Raw genomic sequence first — 17,996 nt, 5'->3', positions numbered from 1 at the left:
TTTGCCTGGCAAGCGCCAACATACACCTCGGGTTTTCTTGCGCTTATTATATGTCTTGCATTTGGATTTTGCCTTTGTTTTATGCTACGTGCATATCTTATTTGGGAAAACCACCGCCGCGATAAGACTACGAGTACGGCAGGGGTAGCGGAATTTAACGAAACACAAGAAACGATGATAAATCTTATGGATAAAACCGACAAGGAAATTCCGCAATTTCGATATGTGTATTAACATACAAGCAATCTAGAATACAAGATATATACTCTACGCAAAAATAAAGCGACTATTGGCTCTATACACTTTATAGTATATTTGTATTACCTTTCTTATACCTACTACCAGCTCTTGTATAGCACGGGGAAAATTAAATAACACGGAGGATAATTCCCGTTGTAAGTAGAGTAAGAGAAATAGAATAGAGCAAATTCCTTAATCGCTAAAAGCCGGTTAATAATATACGGTTCTTGCTCTTAGAGATGTGGCCTTTTCGGTCTTAGAACTGTCTTTTACTAGTCCTCCTATCTCACAGCACCCAGATGTCGCATTGAACGCAGTAGACCACGTTGGTTACAGAGCGAGACCTCGTATATTACGAAACTGAAAATGTCACTTGGAAGAGGCTGGTGACAGCATTTCCTATGCTTGCCGCCAGACGAGTAACGTTTGCGGCTCATAGCTCTTTTGAGCTATCAGCATCCAAAGGCCGCAACCATTGCCGAAGTTACCAGCCGCCACTGTACCAGTCTTTCTCTTCAGTCCATGTAGCACTTGACTGTTTGTTAGGCAAGTACTTACCTGTGCCTAGCAATGCTTCGCCGTTGTCTCACAGGGCGTTTCCATGCCAACGTGACAATAAGCCAGCCTTCCGTTTCTAGGTGCACTGCATGCCAATAACTCAATCAAGAACCGCGTAATGGCTAGGTTTCCAAGGGACCAGCCAGCCAGCCAGCCAGGTTCGATAGCAGCAGAATTGCAGAACCACTCAAAGTCTCTGTGTATAAAGTTTCGAAGCCATGTCAGTCCACTTTGCGTCAAACCAAACTACGTTGCAACTCGGGAGAGGAATAGCAGTCGCTGGGGAGAGCGGGAATCCACGTCTCGCTCCGCGGGAGAAGATTGCGGCGTCAGAGCTCTTGTCTGCCATTATTCTTCACATTGCTATTTTCAGCATCATCTTATGAGCTGAGTCTCATCAGGCAATGGCCCTGGCTCTCAATTCCAGCGCCCCCTTCCACTTGGCTGCTTGCTTTTTTTTTCGACTTTTTTTCGACTTTTTTTCGACTATTTTTTCCTGTTGACGCGCATTTCGTTCAAGGGGGCGCCGATCGCAACTTTCAGTCGGTCGACAATCTGGTCCTTTTCACGTCTCAAAATAATTTTAGTCATACTTCAAGACGGTAATGCTTGGCCGTTTAAGAGTGACGTGACACTACAAAAGCTAGACACCCCGCCAAAGTGTATAAACATTTTGCAAGGCTGTTTGGATTCTTGAAACCCGTCAAGTGTTATTGGTTTTGAGCTAAAGAGACATGCATGCTAAGTACAAAGAACAATAAGGAGGACTAGGGAGCCACGATGTTGAGCGTCAATAGGTTGAAAACACCCCGTGGCTTGTGATGATGCGTCCGAAACCCAACAGCACCTATTCCTTTGGATAGTGGTACATCCAGTTCCAGAGCTCTAGGCAACGTCACAGGTCACAATGCTCTGGGCAGTTCCGCATCCAATCTTTGTGTACCGTGAGTTGGACAAGATCTCGGCATGGCGCGTGCCACTATACGTCCATCCTTCGGCTAGGGAGCTCTCGTCGCAGAAATTCTTGTCTTTGAAAAGTGTTTTAATCTCGCAGAGCCAGCCACCTACAAACGCCCGGTCGAAATTTGCCGTTAGATCGCCGTGTGCCATGACCTGTGCCATGGTACCAGGCAACATGTTATGAACCATGTTTCCATTAGCTTCCACACTTGTCTGGTGAGCATTGCTCTCCAACGTGGAGTCGTGCGCCAGGTGGCGTAGCCCACAAGCATCCATCCACTTGTTGACACGATTGATATACTCAGGTCCGTTGCCGCCGCCAGGAGGAGGGGCCTGGGTAGTGCTTGGGGACGGTTGTGTAGGAGGCTCCTCTGGCGTTTCAGGCTTGGTGGGAGTCGGTTTCTGGGGTCGTGGTGTATCGTCGTCGGTCTCACAAGACTCATCACCGGAACCTAACCAATTCCACCAGTTGAACCAATCCCACTTGCACAAACCAAAGTTGGACCAATCCCCCTTGCACAGACCAAAGTTGGACCAATGCCATGTTGAATAGTGAGCTGGCTGGATCGAGTTTCCGTCCAATACATCATGGCCTAACCAACCTCTTTTTGAAACAGCAGTCTTTGTATCACACTCGCCAGGAGGTCCTCGAGGAGTAGCGCCAACAAGTGGCAGCACGATAACAAGAAGAGAAGACCTCATGTTGAAAGAATGTGAGAAAGAAATGAATGTAAGGAAGCTAAATGGAGAGAGGGGCTTCAACACGCAAGTGACTTCTTGGGTCACATTGGGACAGGTGGTGGTTATGAATATATAGGTCCTTTTCATCATGTTCTCCGTCTTTGGACAGAAGCACACGTAATCATCACATGGGATATCTTTATCCAACATGGAAATTAAGGATAGTTGTTGTCTACACCGCATATCCCCGCTCCACGGCTTGCTCGCAGTCGAGTGCAGGTAGGAGGGATTCCCAAATTCTGGTCCCTGCACAAACATGTTGGTGATTCATGCGGCTGGAACACGTAATCATCAATCAAGCAATCCAACCTCGACCTTGCTCGGTGGATGGATGCATGGCCAGTCAATTTCTCTTGTTCAATCTACTAAACAACATTACCACTCAGGATTGTCAGCCACCAACTCCCAAAATGAAGGGTCAGGGTGAGTGGACTGTGTTTAATAACGACCCTGCAATATTGACCTTTTACACTGACAAGACATGGCATTGTTCCCAACACAGAGGCTCGATGAGAGGCAAAGGAGCAGTGGTATTTGTGCTGCCAGTCGACCCTTTACGGCCCGCTATACCAGACAGTTTCACATATATTGGCCTGGCACTAGGCGTGAATTACATGGTGTACTATGTTTGAAGCACTAGAAATTGCGTACACGTATTTGAGCAACCCAAGCCTTGTTGGCGCTTTTATCATTCAAAAATGAAAATTTTTATCGTAACACAAGCATTTGAATTTTAAAGCCGGCGCGACCATGTGGGTGTACACATGTCTGGTAGATGAAAATGTTCACCAATAGTAAGAAGCGCCACAGACAGGAAATGGTTGCGTCACTTTCCCAGCGACCGCATGAATAACTCGACCCAGACGGGTCTTCATCCCAACATCATGCTGAACCTCGTTGGCCGTACCCTGCAAGGCCACGGCAAGCTACGCGATTGGCCGTCTGACATCAAATGATGGCTATGAAGCCCAAGTCCGTGCCTATCCCCCACACGTCAGATCGAAGGAGCGAAAGCCCACTTGTATATGCATGTGGGCATTATGGCACGCCTGTTAACTCTGCCAACGCACTGATTGCCTATGCAGACGTTTGCTCACGGACCGTTGACGCCTTCTTCCGAGTAGGCAAGCTGAAGGTGGCGCTGTAAACCTAGGCTTCTAAAATTGCGCCGCCAAGTCGAGCCGAGTGGTTAGATGTACACGGGATATCCCGTTGGAAGCCTTGATCATGCCTCCTATCCAGGGAAAGCGTACATGTACTCCGTACATAGGATGGAGCTACACAAGGTTACACCTAGTAAGTCCATCGTGTTATCCTTGGCTGTCGGCCATGGAAATCGGGCGTAAACATCTCAGGCATCCTCCTGGTTGTAAACGTCGTAGCCACTATGCTCGCCGCACTTCAGCTCCTGAAATCTCCGATCGCCCTTGAACCGCTCACACTGGATGCCGCGTATCCGAGAAGGCACTTCCAATCAACAGCACTACATGACACCTCCTGCTCCGCGTCTATGTATAGGCGGCATCACCCCGTGGACCGCACTGTCGAGACATTGCATGAATCACAAGCTCCTGCTCACTTTGCAGCACATGTTGAGACGAGTCAGGTTGCGTGGTGGACCTTTCGACTCTGTAACACCAGTAACAGAGGTGCCAGGGGGTGCCAAGGTGCCAAACGGTTGACTCCATGTCCTATCGAGGCTGGTGGCTGCACGACAACGAGTAAGTACGCCACTTTAGCTGCCAAGGTGCTTGGCTGTTTGCTTACAGACATGAGATGGAAAATCGTCTGGTGTCTGCGAAACACGAACGCGTATCCACGAACCCTTGACAGACAAATCCGGGACTGGGAATACTTTTGTTGTCACCTATTTGTTATTCACGAGTCTGGTGTTTCATGGCGCGGGCGTCGATGCTGACTCTGGACGTCACTTATGTAATTGAGAGTGGAAAGGCAAAGACGGCGGTAGCAAAGCTTACAAAACATACATAATAATACCAGGGCCTTGTGGCCGCCTTGGACGATGACTCTGGAACGATGGGGATGGAGACGTCGCTCGCTGACCAACACGGATGCCGCCTTGGGCTGACTGTCCGTCCAGCGTTCAGAGACCATAAACAATGCCGCATTACAAGCCACCTTGTCCCCTTTATTAGTTTCGGGGCGAAATGGTAAAGGGGCCCAAAAGCCGAATCCAGCGCAGCTGTTTTCATTCCCGCAACCTGGAGGAATTTCCCTCTCAAATCGAGAGGGTCTTACTCATAGGGCTAGATACTTGATGTTGTGCTTGATTCATCCTCTCAACTCCAGGCGGCGAGTTCGCCAAGTCATGCAAGTTTATTCACATAATTGCTGCCAGAAGAGAAAAGCCAAGGATCCGAAATACCCATGGCATCACCTTGGGCTCCCACAGCGCCGCACCTCGGCCACTGGACGTATTGACTCACCTCGTTGCTTTCGTTCCACTTGCATAGTAGACATATTTTATATGAAAATACCAAGATATTAACTGATTAATATTATCTATACCCAAACCAAAGAAAAATGCAAGCTATCTACGTACAGCCACGTAATCGTCTATAAAAGAGGCCATATACTAGTTAACCAAATATACTCCGAATAAAAGCCGCGACACGCTCCGTGTTCTTGCCCTTGCGCAACATGGTGAAATGGTTCGCATCCTGGATGCGTTCAATGGAAAGGCTCTGTTGACCGAGCAAAACATCCCAGTTATTACCTCCAAAGTTTGTTCGATTCTCAAGTAACCACTTCATTTCACGGGGATCATCATCTCGATATTCCGGACGGGCATCCGTACCCTTGCATATACCGTCCTCAGCCCAGAGAATATATGTCATGGGCGGTGGCGAGCTGCCGCCGAGGGCTTTGTCCCAGGGCACCGGTTTCCACTCATCCAGGGCGTCAATAAAGGCAAGGAAATGCGCGAGCAGCCAGTCCGGGGCCTTGCCGTCGCCAAAGAGGCCCAGGCCATTGACGAAATCAAACAGCCGTGCGGGCAGCTTCTCCAGGCCGATTGGGTTGGGGGAGTCGAGGAGAATCAGACGCTCGACGGTTTCGCCTTCTCGAGTAAACTGGATTGCCGCCTCGTACGCACAAATGCCTCCCGCCGACCATCCGCCCAGGTTGTATGGGCCGTGAGGCGCTCTGCGTCGAATTTCTTCGACGTAGAGGGTAGCAAGACCTTTGAGGCCAAACTGCACCAGCTTTTCGGCAGACTTGAGCCAAGGGCAATTGAGACCAAACACACAAACATCCTTGCGCACCGCGTTGATGGGTGCGTACGAAAAGGAGGATCCGGAGCCATCCGGGAGTAGGAACAAGGTGTAAAGCGCCGACTTGGGGCTACCTTGCAGGAGAGTCGATGTTGCGCGATACTGCTTCAACTCTGCAGACGTCTCTGGTTCAGCCTCATCCCCATGTCCCTGTTGGAACATGTGCTTGAAGGAACTAAAGTTGGGATGAGAAACGAAAAAGTCCCCTTCCAAGTCGAGCTCGAGCTCCTCGCGCAGACGACTGAGCACAGCCAGCGACATGAGTGAATCCATGCCCAAGGCACCCAGATCGGTGTCATTTGTAATCTCGCCCATGGACACGCCAATCTCCTCTGCCAGAATGGCGCACACGTCTTTGCACTGACTGCCAGACACGGAGCCTCGCGGGCTCATAGATGGGGGCGTAGTCGCGCTGCTGGTCATCTCCCCAATGGAATCGCTCCTGGGAGAAAGCCCACCAGAGGAACTCGACTGTCCAGAGGACTGATCTGCCGAGAAGGTGTCCATTCCAAGGTGGGCGGCGAGGTCGGCGAGGGTTGCGCAGGTTTCAAAAGCCGACGACTCGACATCCAGATCCAGTTCCTCACGAAGTCGTCCAGAAATGGACAGAGACAGAAGAGAGTCAACCCCATAGTCTGCAAAGACGAGACCATTGTCAACACCCGCCGAGGGAATGCCAATCTCCTCTGCCACAATCTTGAAAACAGGCAGCATGGGATTTCTTGCCGTAGTTGCCGACTTCAAGGCCGCATCGAGCTTCAGGGGTTCAATGTTGGCATGGCGCGCGAAGTGACCCGAATGTTCTGACGATGCGCTCCTTGGCGGCTTCACCGCAGGCTTTGCAGGACCGGAACGAACTGGAGCCTCGTTTTGAGACTTTGGCGGCGGCATCGCAGTGTTGAGGACTTTCCGGGGAATACCTTGGAACTACGCCAGTCAGCGACAAACAGTTTTGCAGTTTGATACGAGCAGCCTTACCGTGATACTACCGCAAACACCCACGATGCCGTCGTCGTCGAAAATATAAACGTCCCCGGCATACGTGGTCCCTTCGACGCACCGCATCCTGACATATGTGCGATACGTCTTGTCTCTGCTGAACTTTCTTACTGTCCTAAAATACTGCCAGCCATGATTGATAAACACCTGGTCTTTGGGTGTCTTTGCGTGGCCGTTCATCAGGAACCCAGCAAGCTGGCCGCAACTGTCCACCCACATGGGGTTGCATCGAAAATTGCCCTCGTCGACTTGGAACCGAACCAACGCCGTCGCCTCAAAGTCTTCCGTGTTGACAATGGCCTCTTGCATGCCCTTGTAGGCGGTGCTGTAGTCGACCAAGCTGGAGAAGAGCTTGTATATGACGCCAGAAGACATGCGGCTGTTGAGACCTTGGTCGGCCTTTTCCTTGAGCCACTCGATGCTCCGCTCAACGTAGTATTGCGTGCTGTCCCAGCTCTTGAGCCAGACCTTGGGCTGCTCAAAGTGAAGGCTGGACTGGGCATGGTCGGCAGTCTTGTTTCCCTTGGAGTTGACGCTGTAGATGGACATGCTTGCGGCTTTGCTGTCCGTCGTGTCGAGGACAACATCGATTCTGAGGAGCATCGTCGGGCCCTCCTTGTGGACCAGAGCCTTGTTGACCACCATGTCTTGGACGTCGACGGCATGGCCTTGGAGGTCCGGACGATATTTCTCGAGGATATAAGAGCCCAAGGTGACGCCAAAGTCTGTATACAAGGACTACAAAAAGTATTAGCAGGCAAGCACATGCGTTTGGAGAATGTAGAGCGTACCGAGCTGCAAACGCGATTGCCATTGACAAGGTGGCCGTATACCACTTCATGCAACTGCTCATTCGTGAATTCGCACTCTGCCGTCAGAGTCAGCTTCCCCTTTTCAACAGATTCGTGAACAATTCGGTGCACCGAGGCGGTTGAGAAGCTTGAAGGAGGCGCTGGAAGCGAAGCGGCAGCTTGGACGGGAGGGTCGCCTCGTGTGAGCAGCCAGTCGTGCACATAATCTATCCAGTATAACTTGTTGTCCCAGCTGTAGGCCGGTAGCCGCAACACTTGTTTGCATGCTTCAAAGTCGTGGTGGTATTCATCCCAGGCGACCGATGACCCCTGGCGGTACAGAGTTGCAACACTCGAAGCCAAAACTTGCCACCCGTCTTTGTTGCGCATCAAAGATGGGACTGCCGTAATATCTTGATTGATGTTTGCCTTGACAAGGTTTGAACACACTGTATGCGGGCCTATCTCGATCCAGGCCGTCTTTTCGGAGACGAGGCCGTCGTCTTTGGCCGACCGCAGCACGTCCAAGAAGTTGACGGTTTCCCTGCAGTGACGCCTTATGTGCTTGGCCTCGAGTGAAGGTGTCTCGCCAGCCTTAAACGTCTTGCTGAGCAAGGGACATCCAATGGCCACCCTTGGGGCATGAAACTCGACTTGGGAAGCTACGGCTTCGAGCTCGTCCAATATGGGGTCAACCTGAGCCGAATGGAATGCAAATGGAACATTAACTCTTGTAGCTTTGATGCCCTTGTCCATGAGTTTCTGAGACAGTCGGTCAATATCGTCAATACAGCCACTGACAACGGTGTCCTGTGGACCATTGATGCAAGCAATGTCGTGAATACCCTCATCCAAGTGGGCTTGGATCTCGGCGGCACTGCTTCGGATGGCCAGCATCGCGTGACTACCGCGGCTGCATTTGTTCTGCAGCAGCCGAGCCCTCGTGGCAACCAGATAGATGGTATCGCTTGCGGTAAGGACACCAGCGACCTTGAGCGCCGCGTAATGTCCTAGACTATGGCCAACCACGTAGGCTGGCCGCATACCAAGTGCCATCCAGAGGCTTGCAAGTGCCATCTGCACACATACAGTGCCGAGCTGGACGACGAGCGGCTCAAGGTCCTCGATATCAACTGATCCGTCTATGAGGGGCATGATTGAAGGGAATCCGTGGCGTTGTGCTAATATGTCGTACGCGTGGACCTCGTCGCGGAAAATTGTAAAGTGCAGCAAATGCTGGCCCATGGCGCTATACTGAGACCCTTGACCACTGAAGACAAAAGCGACGGGTGATTCAGAACAACATGTGTAGCTATCGTGGGTAAGCTCTTCATTCAAAGCGCTTAGCAACTGCTCGGAATTGGCAGCTGGGATCGCAACACGGAATGGGTGGTGCATCCGTCGAGCTGTGGTCGTATAAGACAGCTTGGGTAAGAAGCCTTCGGTGGATGCTTGCTTTTGAACAAACTTCTTTAAATTCTCCAAGTTTCCTTTGAGAGATTTGATAGATTTGGCAGATACGGTCACCACATGAGCCGTCCGACCATCTGGTTGTGATGAGTCCGCGATAAGCAGTGGATAGTCTTCCACGAGCAGTGCGGTGTTGCCGCCCGCGGCAGAAAAGTTATTCACAAAGGCGCGGCGAATATTATTCAACTCATTGCGCCTGTTCCACTGGGTGGCCGTCTTGGCTATGTGAACGTTGCGTTCGTCCAAATCAGTCGGGAACTTGTGGTTAATCTTGCCCTTGATGCCACAGTGAGGGGGAATGATATTTTTTTCCATCATGAGCAGAACCTTGATCAGGGCTGACACTCCGGATGCAGATTCGGAATGACCGACGTTTGCTTTGGTAGAGCCAAGGTGAAGACTTTCGTGCGGCAGCCGCCTCGTGGACGTTGATGGAGCGAAGCAATTCAGAACGGACGTCATCTCCGTCGCATCACCGGCTTGTGTCCCAGTGCCGTGCATCTCTATATAGCTGACTTGGTGAGGGTGGACGCCGGACTCGGTAAGTAGTTTGGAGAAAATCTCCTCTTGAGCTCCGGAGTGCGGTCTCGTAATGGAAACGGCATCAGCAGAGTGGTTTGTGAGAGCGCCTGAAATGACGCCGAGAATAGGGTCGTGATCTGCAATGGCATCCTCCAGCCTCTTCAAAATAACAGTGCCAACCGCGTCTGCACGACAATAGCCATCGGCCTCGTCATCAAAAGTGTGACAGTTGCCTATCAATTGTAAGCGGTGCGTCGTCTATTGTCATCTCAACATACGTACCTGTTCGTGAGAGAAAATATCCGCGATCCAACCCTACAAAGCTGTCAGGATTCGACATTACATTTGTACCACCAGCAATGGCTGTGTCGCATTCATTTCTCCAGATGGAATTGCAAGCCAAGTGAATTGCGGCCAGACTTGATGAGCTGTTTGCAGATGGTCATGTTAGCAGAATCCGACTTGTCACGAATAGCGTATCGAAACTTACCACGCAGTATCAACGCTTACAGATGGGCCGCAATATTTGAAAAAGTAGTTAATTTTCCCCGGTGTAAAGGCTCGATTCCCCCCTGAGGAGAGTCAACGTCAATGCTTCTTTTGATCTCGTTACAACTCATGGCCTAGACCTGGTGCTTACCTGGTATGAAATAGGTGTCGACATTCTGGCCACAACTGACTTCTCTATAGTCATCGCTCGTCATGCCGTAAAACACGCCAACCCGGTCTCGCTGGGTTGAGGGTGTTCTATCAGCAACAACGCCCGCCGCCTCAAGAGCCTCATACGCGGTTGCTAGAGCCAATCGCTGACCAGGGTCAGACTGTTCGGCTTCTTTTGGAGAAATGTTAAAGAATTTGGCATCAAATAGGCCCGGGTCGTTGATCCAGCATCCGTGCATAACCTTGCATGTATTTTTCCGCTTGCCAGTGACATCGTAGTACAATTCTCCGTTGAATCTATCTGGTGGTACAGGTCGATGAACATCGAGCCCTTGGTGTAGAAGGTCCCAGAACGCTTCAACATCTGCGGATTCCGGGAATCTCCCAGACATACCAATGATGGCTATCTTGGACTCGCTTGGCTTCGGGCCCGAAGTGGACTTTGGACCGGCATCCGCTGCAACACGTTCCATAATGCAGTCGACTATGGAGACTCGACTTGCCATGGCCGGCGAAAACGACTGTTTGAGGCTTGGACCGACGCCGGTTGAGATGGGGAACAAGGCGCATTGTTGCACGTTGTCTGTTGCTTCGAGAACTAGTCGTATGTTTTCAGCTGCCTCTCGCAGGTCTAGAGGTAGAATGAGAATGTCCTCAACAGCCCGGTAGAGCAGGTCTTGAAACTTGAGGCCGGTTGCCAGATTGCGGCTAGACGAGCTAGAAATGAAAGAGAGCTTGCTTGAGAAACTGCTAACCGGACCGACAGCGCGGATAATATGCTGGACATCTATGGCCGAGAAAATGTGCGGCGCATGATATGGCGCATGCACAGCAAGCGGCGTCAACCTCAACGTCTTTTCAAATTGCGAAGTCTCCAGAAAGTGCTGCACAATTGCTGGCGGTCCGCTGGCCGTCCATGAGTTCTGCCCCTTTGCGCTAATGTACGGCAATGAGAGAGGCGGAATGTTCTATTTCCTTAGCAAATGGTGACTTGTGACGCGGCACGGCGAGCTTTACTCACAGTTTTGGCTTGATAAGACTCTATTGCTTCTTCAGCTAGTGCCAGGGGCAGCTGTGAGTCGGGAACGGCATATGACCAAGGGGGCGAAGAGGTCCCGTTGGACTCCTGATGACTGAACAAAGCTGCTGTTCGAGCCACCAAGAGGCCAACTTTGAGTGACACGCGGACTGCATCGATACCTGCCTGAACCAACTCAGCCAGCGACTTTGAAGAGCTAACCGCGGCTGCGGCCAATGCCCCAATACACAACCCCGAGACGTGGGTAGTTGGGCCCGTTGGATATGCCTCTTGGCCGTCTCCAAAGTAGCTGTGACGTGTAAGTCGTCTTGTCGCGATAGCAGAGATGGAGTGAGCCTCTTACTTGATGAAGCAACACAAGTGGTAGATGGTTGCCAAGGTGCTCTCCAAGGCCACGCTTGTATCCTTCTTGAGCGCTCGAGCAACCAGATTTTGTACACTAGAAAAGGCAGGGAATGATTGGCGCTCTGCCGCCGTGAGGCGAGCTACTTCATGTCTCAAGGTGAGGTTGACTTGATCGATAAAGGACGCCAAGTAGACATTGCTTTTTTTGAAAAGAAGCAGCTGCAAATTGGATAAATTACAGCTACTCTGGTCCCCAAAAATGAAGACTCGAAAGGGGTCAGCCCTAGTATCAGACTGCTTGATCGTCACGTGGTTCATGTTGATCCGAAGGCTGCACCCGGTTCAACAGACACAAGATCATTAGGTCTGTAGAGATGCTTGAGCACAGACATTGAATTCACAGCGTTTTTATTTGTTTTACTCGGGTTTGGCTTAAGTACATTGAGCAATGAGATTGCTTACCAAGTGGTCACGGTTAATAATCATGAGGTCACACGCATACCATGTCATGGCCAGGGAATAGTAAGATCCGAGTGTTTGAAACTTTATTACTACAAGACGTTAGGTCACAAGTTCGAGAATAACGGCCTGGAACGTCGGTCTAGGTTTGGCGTCAACGCTGTCGGGGCTTGTGCTTAGTAGATAGCAGAAGTTACTTGTCACGTAGAATGGATCCAAGTTCACGGCACGATCGCCAAGACAACAAGGGCAGAATCACGAATCGATGGACAATAGCCTAAAATTCGCAAGACATACTAAGGGTGATTCCGGTTTGCTGTAGTTGGCTAGATCAAAGTTTCCCTTGTCCAACGCGAACTTTAGCGCCCTTGTACATTCCAAAGACTACAGGCAACCACGAAACAAGCAAGCACACCGTGGCAGGTTGGATAGGACGTATCTTGACACCACGTTTAAACTCTATTTGCTACGAAATGTGCTTTACAATTACCAAAGTAAACTTGCTGTAAGCTTTATTGCCACGCTATGATTTGAGTGCCCTTTATTTAGGTACAACCTTGCCATTCTCCAGAAATTCTTCAAAATAGCCAATGGTCATGCTAGATGGTGTGAATTGAATTATTAGCCGCCCTTGGATTGCAACGTAGTCAGATGGCTGCAGAAGTTACTTACGTGGATCTCGCAGTGTCGGCAAACTTTTGGTGATCAGGGGCCACCTTCTCCAAGAAGCGCGGGTCACTTTTCATCCGCAGAAAATCCTCCATGCGACGGAACACGAATTGAACAATGCAATCATAGTCGGACAGCTTGGAGAACTCGGGGTCGTACAGCTGGAACAGCAATGGCCGACTTTTACTGTTGTTGTGGGTCTTGCGCGGTGTAAGAAGCTGTTCAATGTTCCCATAGTTGCCCAAGGAGGAATAGACAGCTTACCATGTTGTACCGAACAATGCCATACTCTTCCATGAGGCCGCTGACCAAGGGAGCGTGGGTCTTGGTCATGTACTCTCGGTAGGCCGCCTCGCTCATCCCGGGTTTGCGATACGCAGTAATGGTGAGACATAGCAGCTGCTGCGGTTCGGGGGAAAGCGAGTCGGAGATGGCCATTGTGTCCTTGGGTCGCAGGAGAGAAGAAGAAGCAAAAGGTCTAGAATACAGTGCTGATCGGCGATGCAGGGGAGTCGGCAACTCGGAGTACTATAAATAACCCACATGGCAGAGGAAATGTCTCGGCGTGTTGCGCGACGATCATGGCAAATCCGAACGCGTTGTTGTTTTTCCAAGACGGTCCTGATTCGGCTCTACTTGGTTCCAAAGTTCTGAAGGCGGAATTTGGGTTTGCCACGCGCTGACGGAATGAGTCAAATACCCGTTGCCGGTAGTTGGTGGCGCACAACGGTAGACTTTGTCTCATGCCGCAACCGGAAACCGAGCAAGAGCTTAAATAAAAAAGTAATTTCATCCCTTTTCATTCGAACGCGTCCTATTATGACGTTAACGGCGTTGCTTCTGTTTATTGTTGTCGCCGTTTTCATCTCCTGGGTGATGCGCCAATGGGAAGCAGCGGAACTAACTCGTTCAATGTTAGAACTCGTTCATCAATGTTCCGAAAAGAATCGCCACATGTGACAGTAGTAGGAGCCAGGGATGCTCGAGGGATGCTGGATCGGGCAGGTCTTTGAAACATTTCGAACCGCCGATGAAAGCGTCTAGTTCGCCCTGCATGCCAGTATCGCTCGCACCATCACTTGTGCATGCCAGCATCACCTCAGCACACGAATATCATGGCTTTCCCTCCCGATCAAGTAATCTCCCTCAAAGGGATTTCTTTCTCAAAAGCGCGTGCATTTTTTGCCTGCGTTTCGCGATATTTGAACAGCATCGTCAGTCGTTACAGAATTGCCAGTCTCGGGTGCATGATTCGAACTGCCTCAATTAAACATTCGTTTTCTACTACACTTTCGCCATCGTTACCATGAGCCGCTTTGCGCGTCTGCTACTAATAGTGGCTTTATTTTTCACCAATGCTTGGGCAAAAACGGTCAAAGAAACATTGCGCATTACTTGGAAGGAGGGCGCTCCCAATGGACAGGCCAGAGAACTCATTTACACGAATGGGCAATTTCCCAGCCCAACGCTTGTCTGGGACGAAGATGATGATATCGAAGTGAGTGTTTGCTTGTCCAGGTTGGTTCATGCGGTGATGCTAACGCAAAGGCGCGCAATAGGTAACCGTTTATAATGAAATGGCTAAAAATGTTACTGTACATTGGCATGGCCTCGAGTAAGTTGAGTCCTTTCCGCGAATAATAGCATCCCTCTAATGGCGAGCACTTGTTCCAGTCAAAAAGACACTCCTTGGTCTGATGGCACTCCCGGTCTCAGCCAACGACCTATCCAGCCCGGCAACAAGTTTGTATACAGATTCAAGGCGTCTCCTCCTGGAAATCACTGGTACCACTCTCACGAGAAAATGTCTCTTGTTGACGGGCTTTATGGAGCAATTCACATTCGGTTAGTCTTACCGGCATCCCAAGACGTTTTCACATGCATGATGCTAAGTCGCAAGCACGTAGGCCAAAGGGAGACCGCACAGGATTGTGGAGTCAAATAAGCCAGGACAAAGACGACATTAAAGCTATGGAGAACGCCGCATACGATCCAGAATATCTGGTCGTGTCGGATTGGAGCCAGTACACCTCGGAAGAGTACTGGAAGATATCTACTGATTCGGGCCTCCTCGTATTGTACGCTTACGTCGCCCCCAGGACACATTTATTTCGCAGCTAACATTTTTTGAAAAGTTGTCTCGATAGCATTTTGGTCAACGGAAAGGGAGAGGTTTACTGCCCGGGCCAAAAGTTTCTTCAAGCAGAGCTTGCTCCCGGTCTGGTTGAGGACGCTTTCCCACCAGGCACCGAGGTCTCAGACAAAGGGTATGATGCTAGACGTCCAAATTACCACTTCCTTACATCATGACATTGGCACTAACTCGCTTGTTTCTAGGTGTTTCCCAGCGGATCTTGACCAAGTCCAAGGTGGCCCCTGGAACATCACTAAACGCCCAGATCTCATACCACCACGCGTCCAAGAAGGCTGCGTCGCATCCAGGCACGAGAATGCAACAATCGTCGTTGACCCGTCAAAAAACAACGGCTGGGTTAGTATGCATTTTGTAGCTGCCGCCACGATTGCCCAGATTACCTTTTCCGTGGATTCACACGAATTTTGGCTGTACGAGATTGATGGCAACTACGTCAACCCCAGAAAGTTTGTCTCGGCAGTCATGTCCGCCGGTGAGACCTTTTCGGTCATGATAAAACTAGATCAGGAACCGGGAAAATATACAATGCGCATACCCAACTCTGGGGCTTCGCAAGTACTAGGGGGCTTTGCCGAAATGGTTTACAAAGGGTGCGAACGTGAGGAGAAGGCGGGCAAGGCATACCTGTCTTATGGAGGCAACCCGACTTCACCCGATGTCGAGAAGAATTCATTCTTTCCATGGCAACTGGATACAGACCACATGTCGCCGTGGCCTCCAAATAAGCCCCGACCCGGTAACGCCGACGAGGAGCATCTCCTGGTGCTTGGCCGCGTTGGCGCCCCCTACAATTACACCATGAACACCAAGTACTTGTATCCCGTTGATTTTCAAAACGATGATCCTTTGTTGTTTTACCCCAACGCAACCCGCGACACCGAGAATGATGGCCTAGTGCTCCGTACCAAGAACGGGTCTTGGGTTGATCTCATTCTGCAAGTCTCTACTCTACCAGGAGATACATCATCATTTGAGCATTTTATGCATAAGCATGGCAGCAAAACTTGGAGAATTGGTTTCGGAACAGGAGTTTGGAATTATACTAGCGTCGAAGAGGCTATTCAAGAACGGCCCCAGGATTTCAACTTGGAGACGCCTGGCTTACGTGATACATGGATCACAGCATTCTCAATTGGCGGCGAGGCATACTGGAGTGTTTTCAGATACTTTGTGGATAATCCGGGCCCATGGCTATTTCATTGTCATATCGAGCTTCATTTAATGGGCGGCATGGGCATTGCAATCTTGGATGGCGTTGATGCATGGCCTGAGCATATTCCTGAAGAATATCAGGTGTGTTAGCATTTGCATTGGGCAAATATGGGACATAATTGTCAGCATACGGAGATTGAGTTTTATTAATGCACTAATCCATTTGTCTTTGTCGTAATGTTGAGTTTTTATACCTGTTAAGCCGCAGGGTGCAAATGGTAGTAGACGCCTACGGATTGTCACCATGAGCAGCTGCATTTATCGATATCAACTCAGCAGGTAAGTTACACAGGTGTAGGTAACTTCGGATGCTGTGAAAGAGCCTGAAATACTGCCAGAAGACCATTGTTCGCCGTGGCTAAGCGAGAGTCTCCCCATACGTAATATCAGACCATATAGATAAGCAAGGATCAGCAGCTGTCACACGGAATTGGCCGGTTACACGATGGCTACGGTCACGAGACTAGGGCAAAGTCCCTCACCGACTTGTTGTATTTAAAGACCCCTTTGGTCAACGAGGCCTTGAGGAAACCCAAGGAACTTTGATACCAAAGACTGTGATTAGATGAATTGAGCTATTGACTCCAAGCCCTCTATTGAGCCCTTGTCGCAGCAGCGAAGAGGCTGAAACGTAGTTCGTATACTTGCCAATGCTTACGAAGACGCATAAGCCGCAGCGGTAATGCAACTCACTGGTTATATACAATGCTGGCCTTCGCGTTCGCCCCTCGCGTCCCAAGCATACAGTGCATAGTCCTTTGAATTCCCTAATTACGCATAATTCTTAACTTTGTTACTCACAGGGCCTTGATGGCTGCGCAACCTCGGTCAGCTAGATTCCGTAGGACCGATCTGTGAGCAAATATTCTTCGAGGTTATCGAGTAGGCGCGGGCCCGTACGCCCAGAGATATTCTGATGACGCATAATGTCACGTTTATCAGATACACGTGCTATCAATATCACAAAGGTGACAACTAAAGGCTGTTGGTCTAGTCATGATGGTTGCTTTTTCTAGGGCACATTCAATTAGGATTTGGTTGAGAGTCACAGAGGGTCCGATTAAGTCCGGTCAGAGCCGCCAGGCATAAAGAAGGAAGTTTGGCTAAACGAATAACAAAGCCCGGTTCAAATGGATTTAGCGGCGATAATTTAGATGAAGCTGGACCCTAGCAATTGTACTGGGTTGTGTAGGCTAATGCGAAAGCGGTCGGGTTTGTATTGGGACTGTGAGGTGGCTAAGACTTGGTTTATTATGATGGACAGATATAGGATAGTATCGGAAGATGTGATAGAAGCCAATTGGGTTGTGAAAGGCTCGGCTAAGAGAATTCAAAACAGACAAGGGCAAGGGTCATGACGTGGAGCAAAGGGAAGAATACCGCGATGCGTTGATGTTGGGCATTTAAATCATGCGCCAAGATGGAGTTTATGCATAGAACCGTACGTGGTGTCTGCTGCTTCAAGTCACAGCCGAGCTATCCTGCCTCCCGCCCAAATACAAGTACTAGAGTCTGGTTGTCTTTCGCGACTAGAAATGCCGCACTATAGGGATACTATGTCAGGACAAGGGTGGTGGGACGACTATATGTACAGTCCAACCCTTGAATTATTTTATATGCGCAACCTAATAGGCGGGTTAATCATGAATTTAAAAAAAGAGTTATATAAAACCTCTCTTAACACTTAATCTCTTAATAAAAATATAAGCTACAGTTAATATACTACCTCTTGCTACCAGCTATCTTGTCAGATGACGCATAAAGAATAATTCAGGGGGTGGACTGTACATATGTATTGTCATGCTTCGTATCCACCCGAGTTTTAATTCTGGCTAAAGGTCTGGTTGCGCTATCAGCTCAGCACTTTGGCCGGGTGCATCCGT

At 49.8% G+C, this 17,996-nt stretch overlaps 4 protein-coding genes across 4 annotated transcripts; 1 reads left to right on the top strand and 3 right to left on the bottom strand.

Annotated features, from left to right (window-relative positions):
• Positions 1-1,683: 1,683 nt before the first annotated feature.
• On the bottom strand, positions 1,684-2,460 carry G6M90_00g113850 (uncharacterized protein; the record flags this gene model as incomplete). The annotated part of the gene is made up of 1 exon (XM_014684204.1): positions 1,684-2,460. One exon carries the CDS (start codon positions 2,458-2,460, stop codon positions 1,684-1,686), a length of 777 nt encoding a protein of 258 aa, XP_014539690.1.
• Positions 2,461-5,099: 2,639 nt separating this feature from the next.
• On the bottom strand, positions 5,100-11,936 carry Pks1 (Polyketide synthase 1; the record flags this gene model as incomplete). The annotated part of the gene is made up of 8 exons (XM_014684203.1): positions 5,100-6,719; positions 6,771-7,529; positions 7,583-9,807; positions 9,857-10,002; positions 10,065-10,146; positions 10,215-11,202; positions 11,256-11,562; positions 11,617-11,936. The coding sequence occupies 8 exons, from the start codon at positions 11,934-11,936 to the stop codon at positions 5,100-5,102; spliced, it is 6,447 nt and encodes a 2,148-aa protein (XP_014539689.1).
• A 682-nt stretch (positions 11,937-12,618) lies between these two features.
• EthD_1 (Conidial pigment biosynthesis dehydratase EthD) lies at positions 12,619-13,184 on the bottom strand (the record flags this gene model as incomplete). The annotated part of the gene is made up of 3 exons (XM_014684202.1): positions 12,619-12,676; positions 12,750-12,946; positions 13,011-13,184. 3 exons carry the CDS (start codon positions 13,182-13,184, stop codon positions 12,619-12,621), a joined length of 429 nt encoding a protein of 142 aa, XP_014539688.1.
• Positions 13,185-14,052: 868 nt separating this feature from the next.
• Mlac1_1 (Laccase 1) lies at positions 14,053-16,203 on the top strand (the record flags this gene model as incomplete). The annotated part of the gene is made up of 6 exons (XM_014684201.1): positions 14,053-14,244; positions 14,306-14,361; positions 14,421-14,591; positions 14,654-14,824; positions 14,882-15,013; positions 15,084-16,203. 6 exons carry the CDS (start codon positions 14,053-14,055, stop codon positions 16,201-16,203), a joined length of 1,842 nt encoding a protein of 613 aa, XP_014539687.1.
• Positions 16,204-17,996: the final 1,793 nt, after the last annotated feature.

This window comes from Metarhizium brunneum, chromosome 7 (genome assembly GCF_013426205.1).
Source record: "Metarhizium brunneum chromosome 7, complete sequence".
In the NCBI taxonomy this organism is placed as follows: Eukaryota; Fungi; Ascomycota; class Sordariomycetes; order Hypocreales; family Clavicipitaceae; genus Metarhizium; species Metarhizium brunneum.
This window is presented reverse-complemented; position numbering and strand designations above follow the sequence as displayed.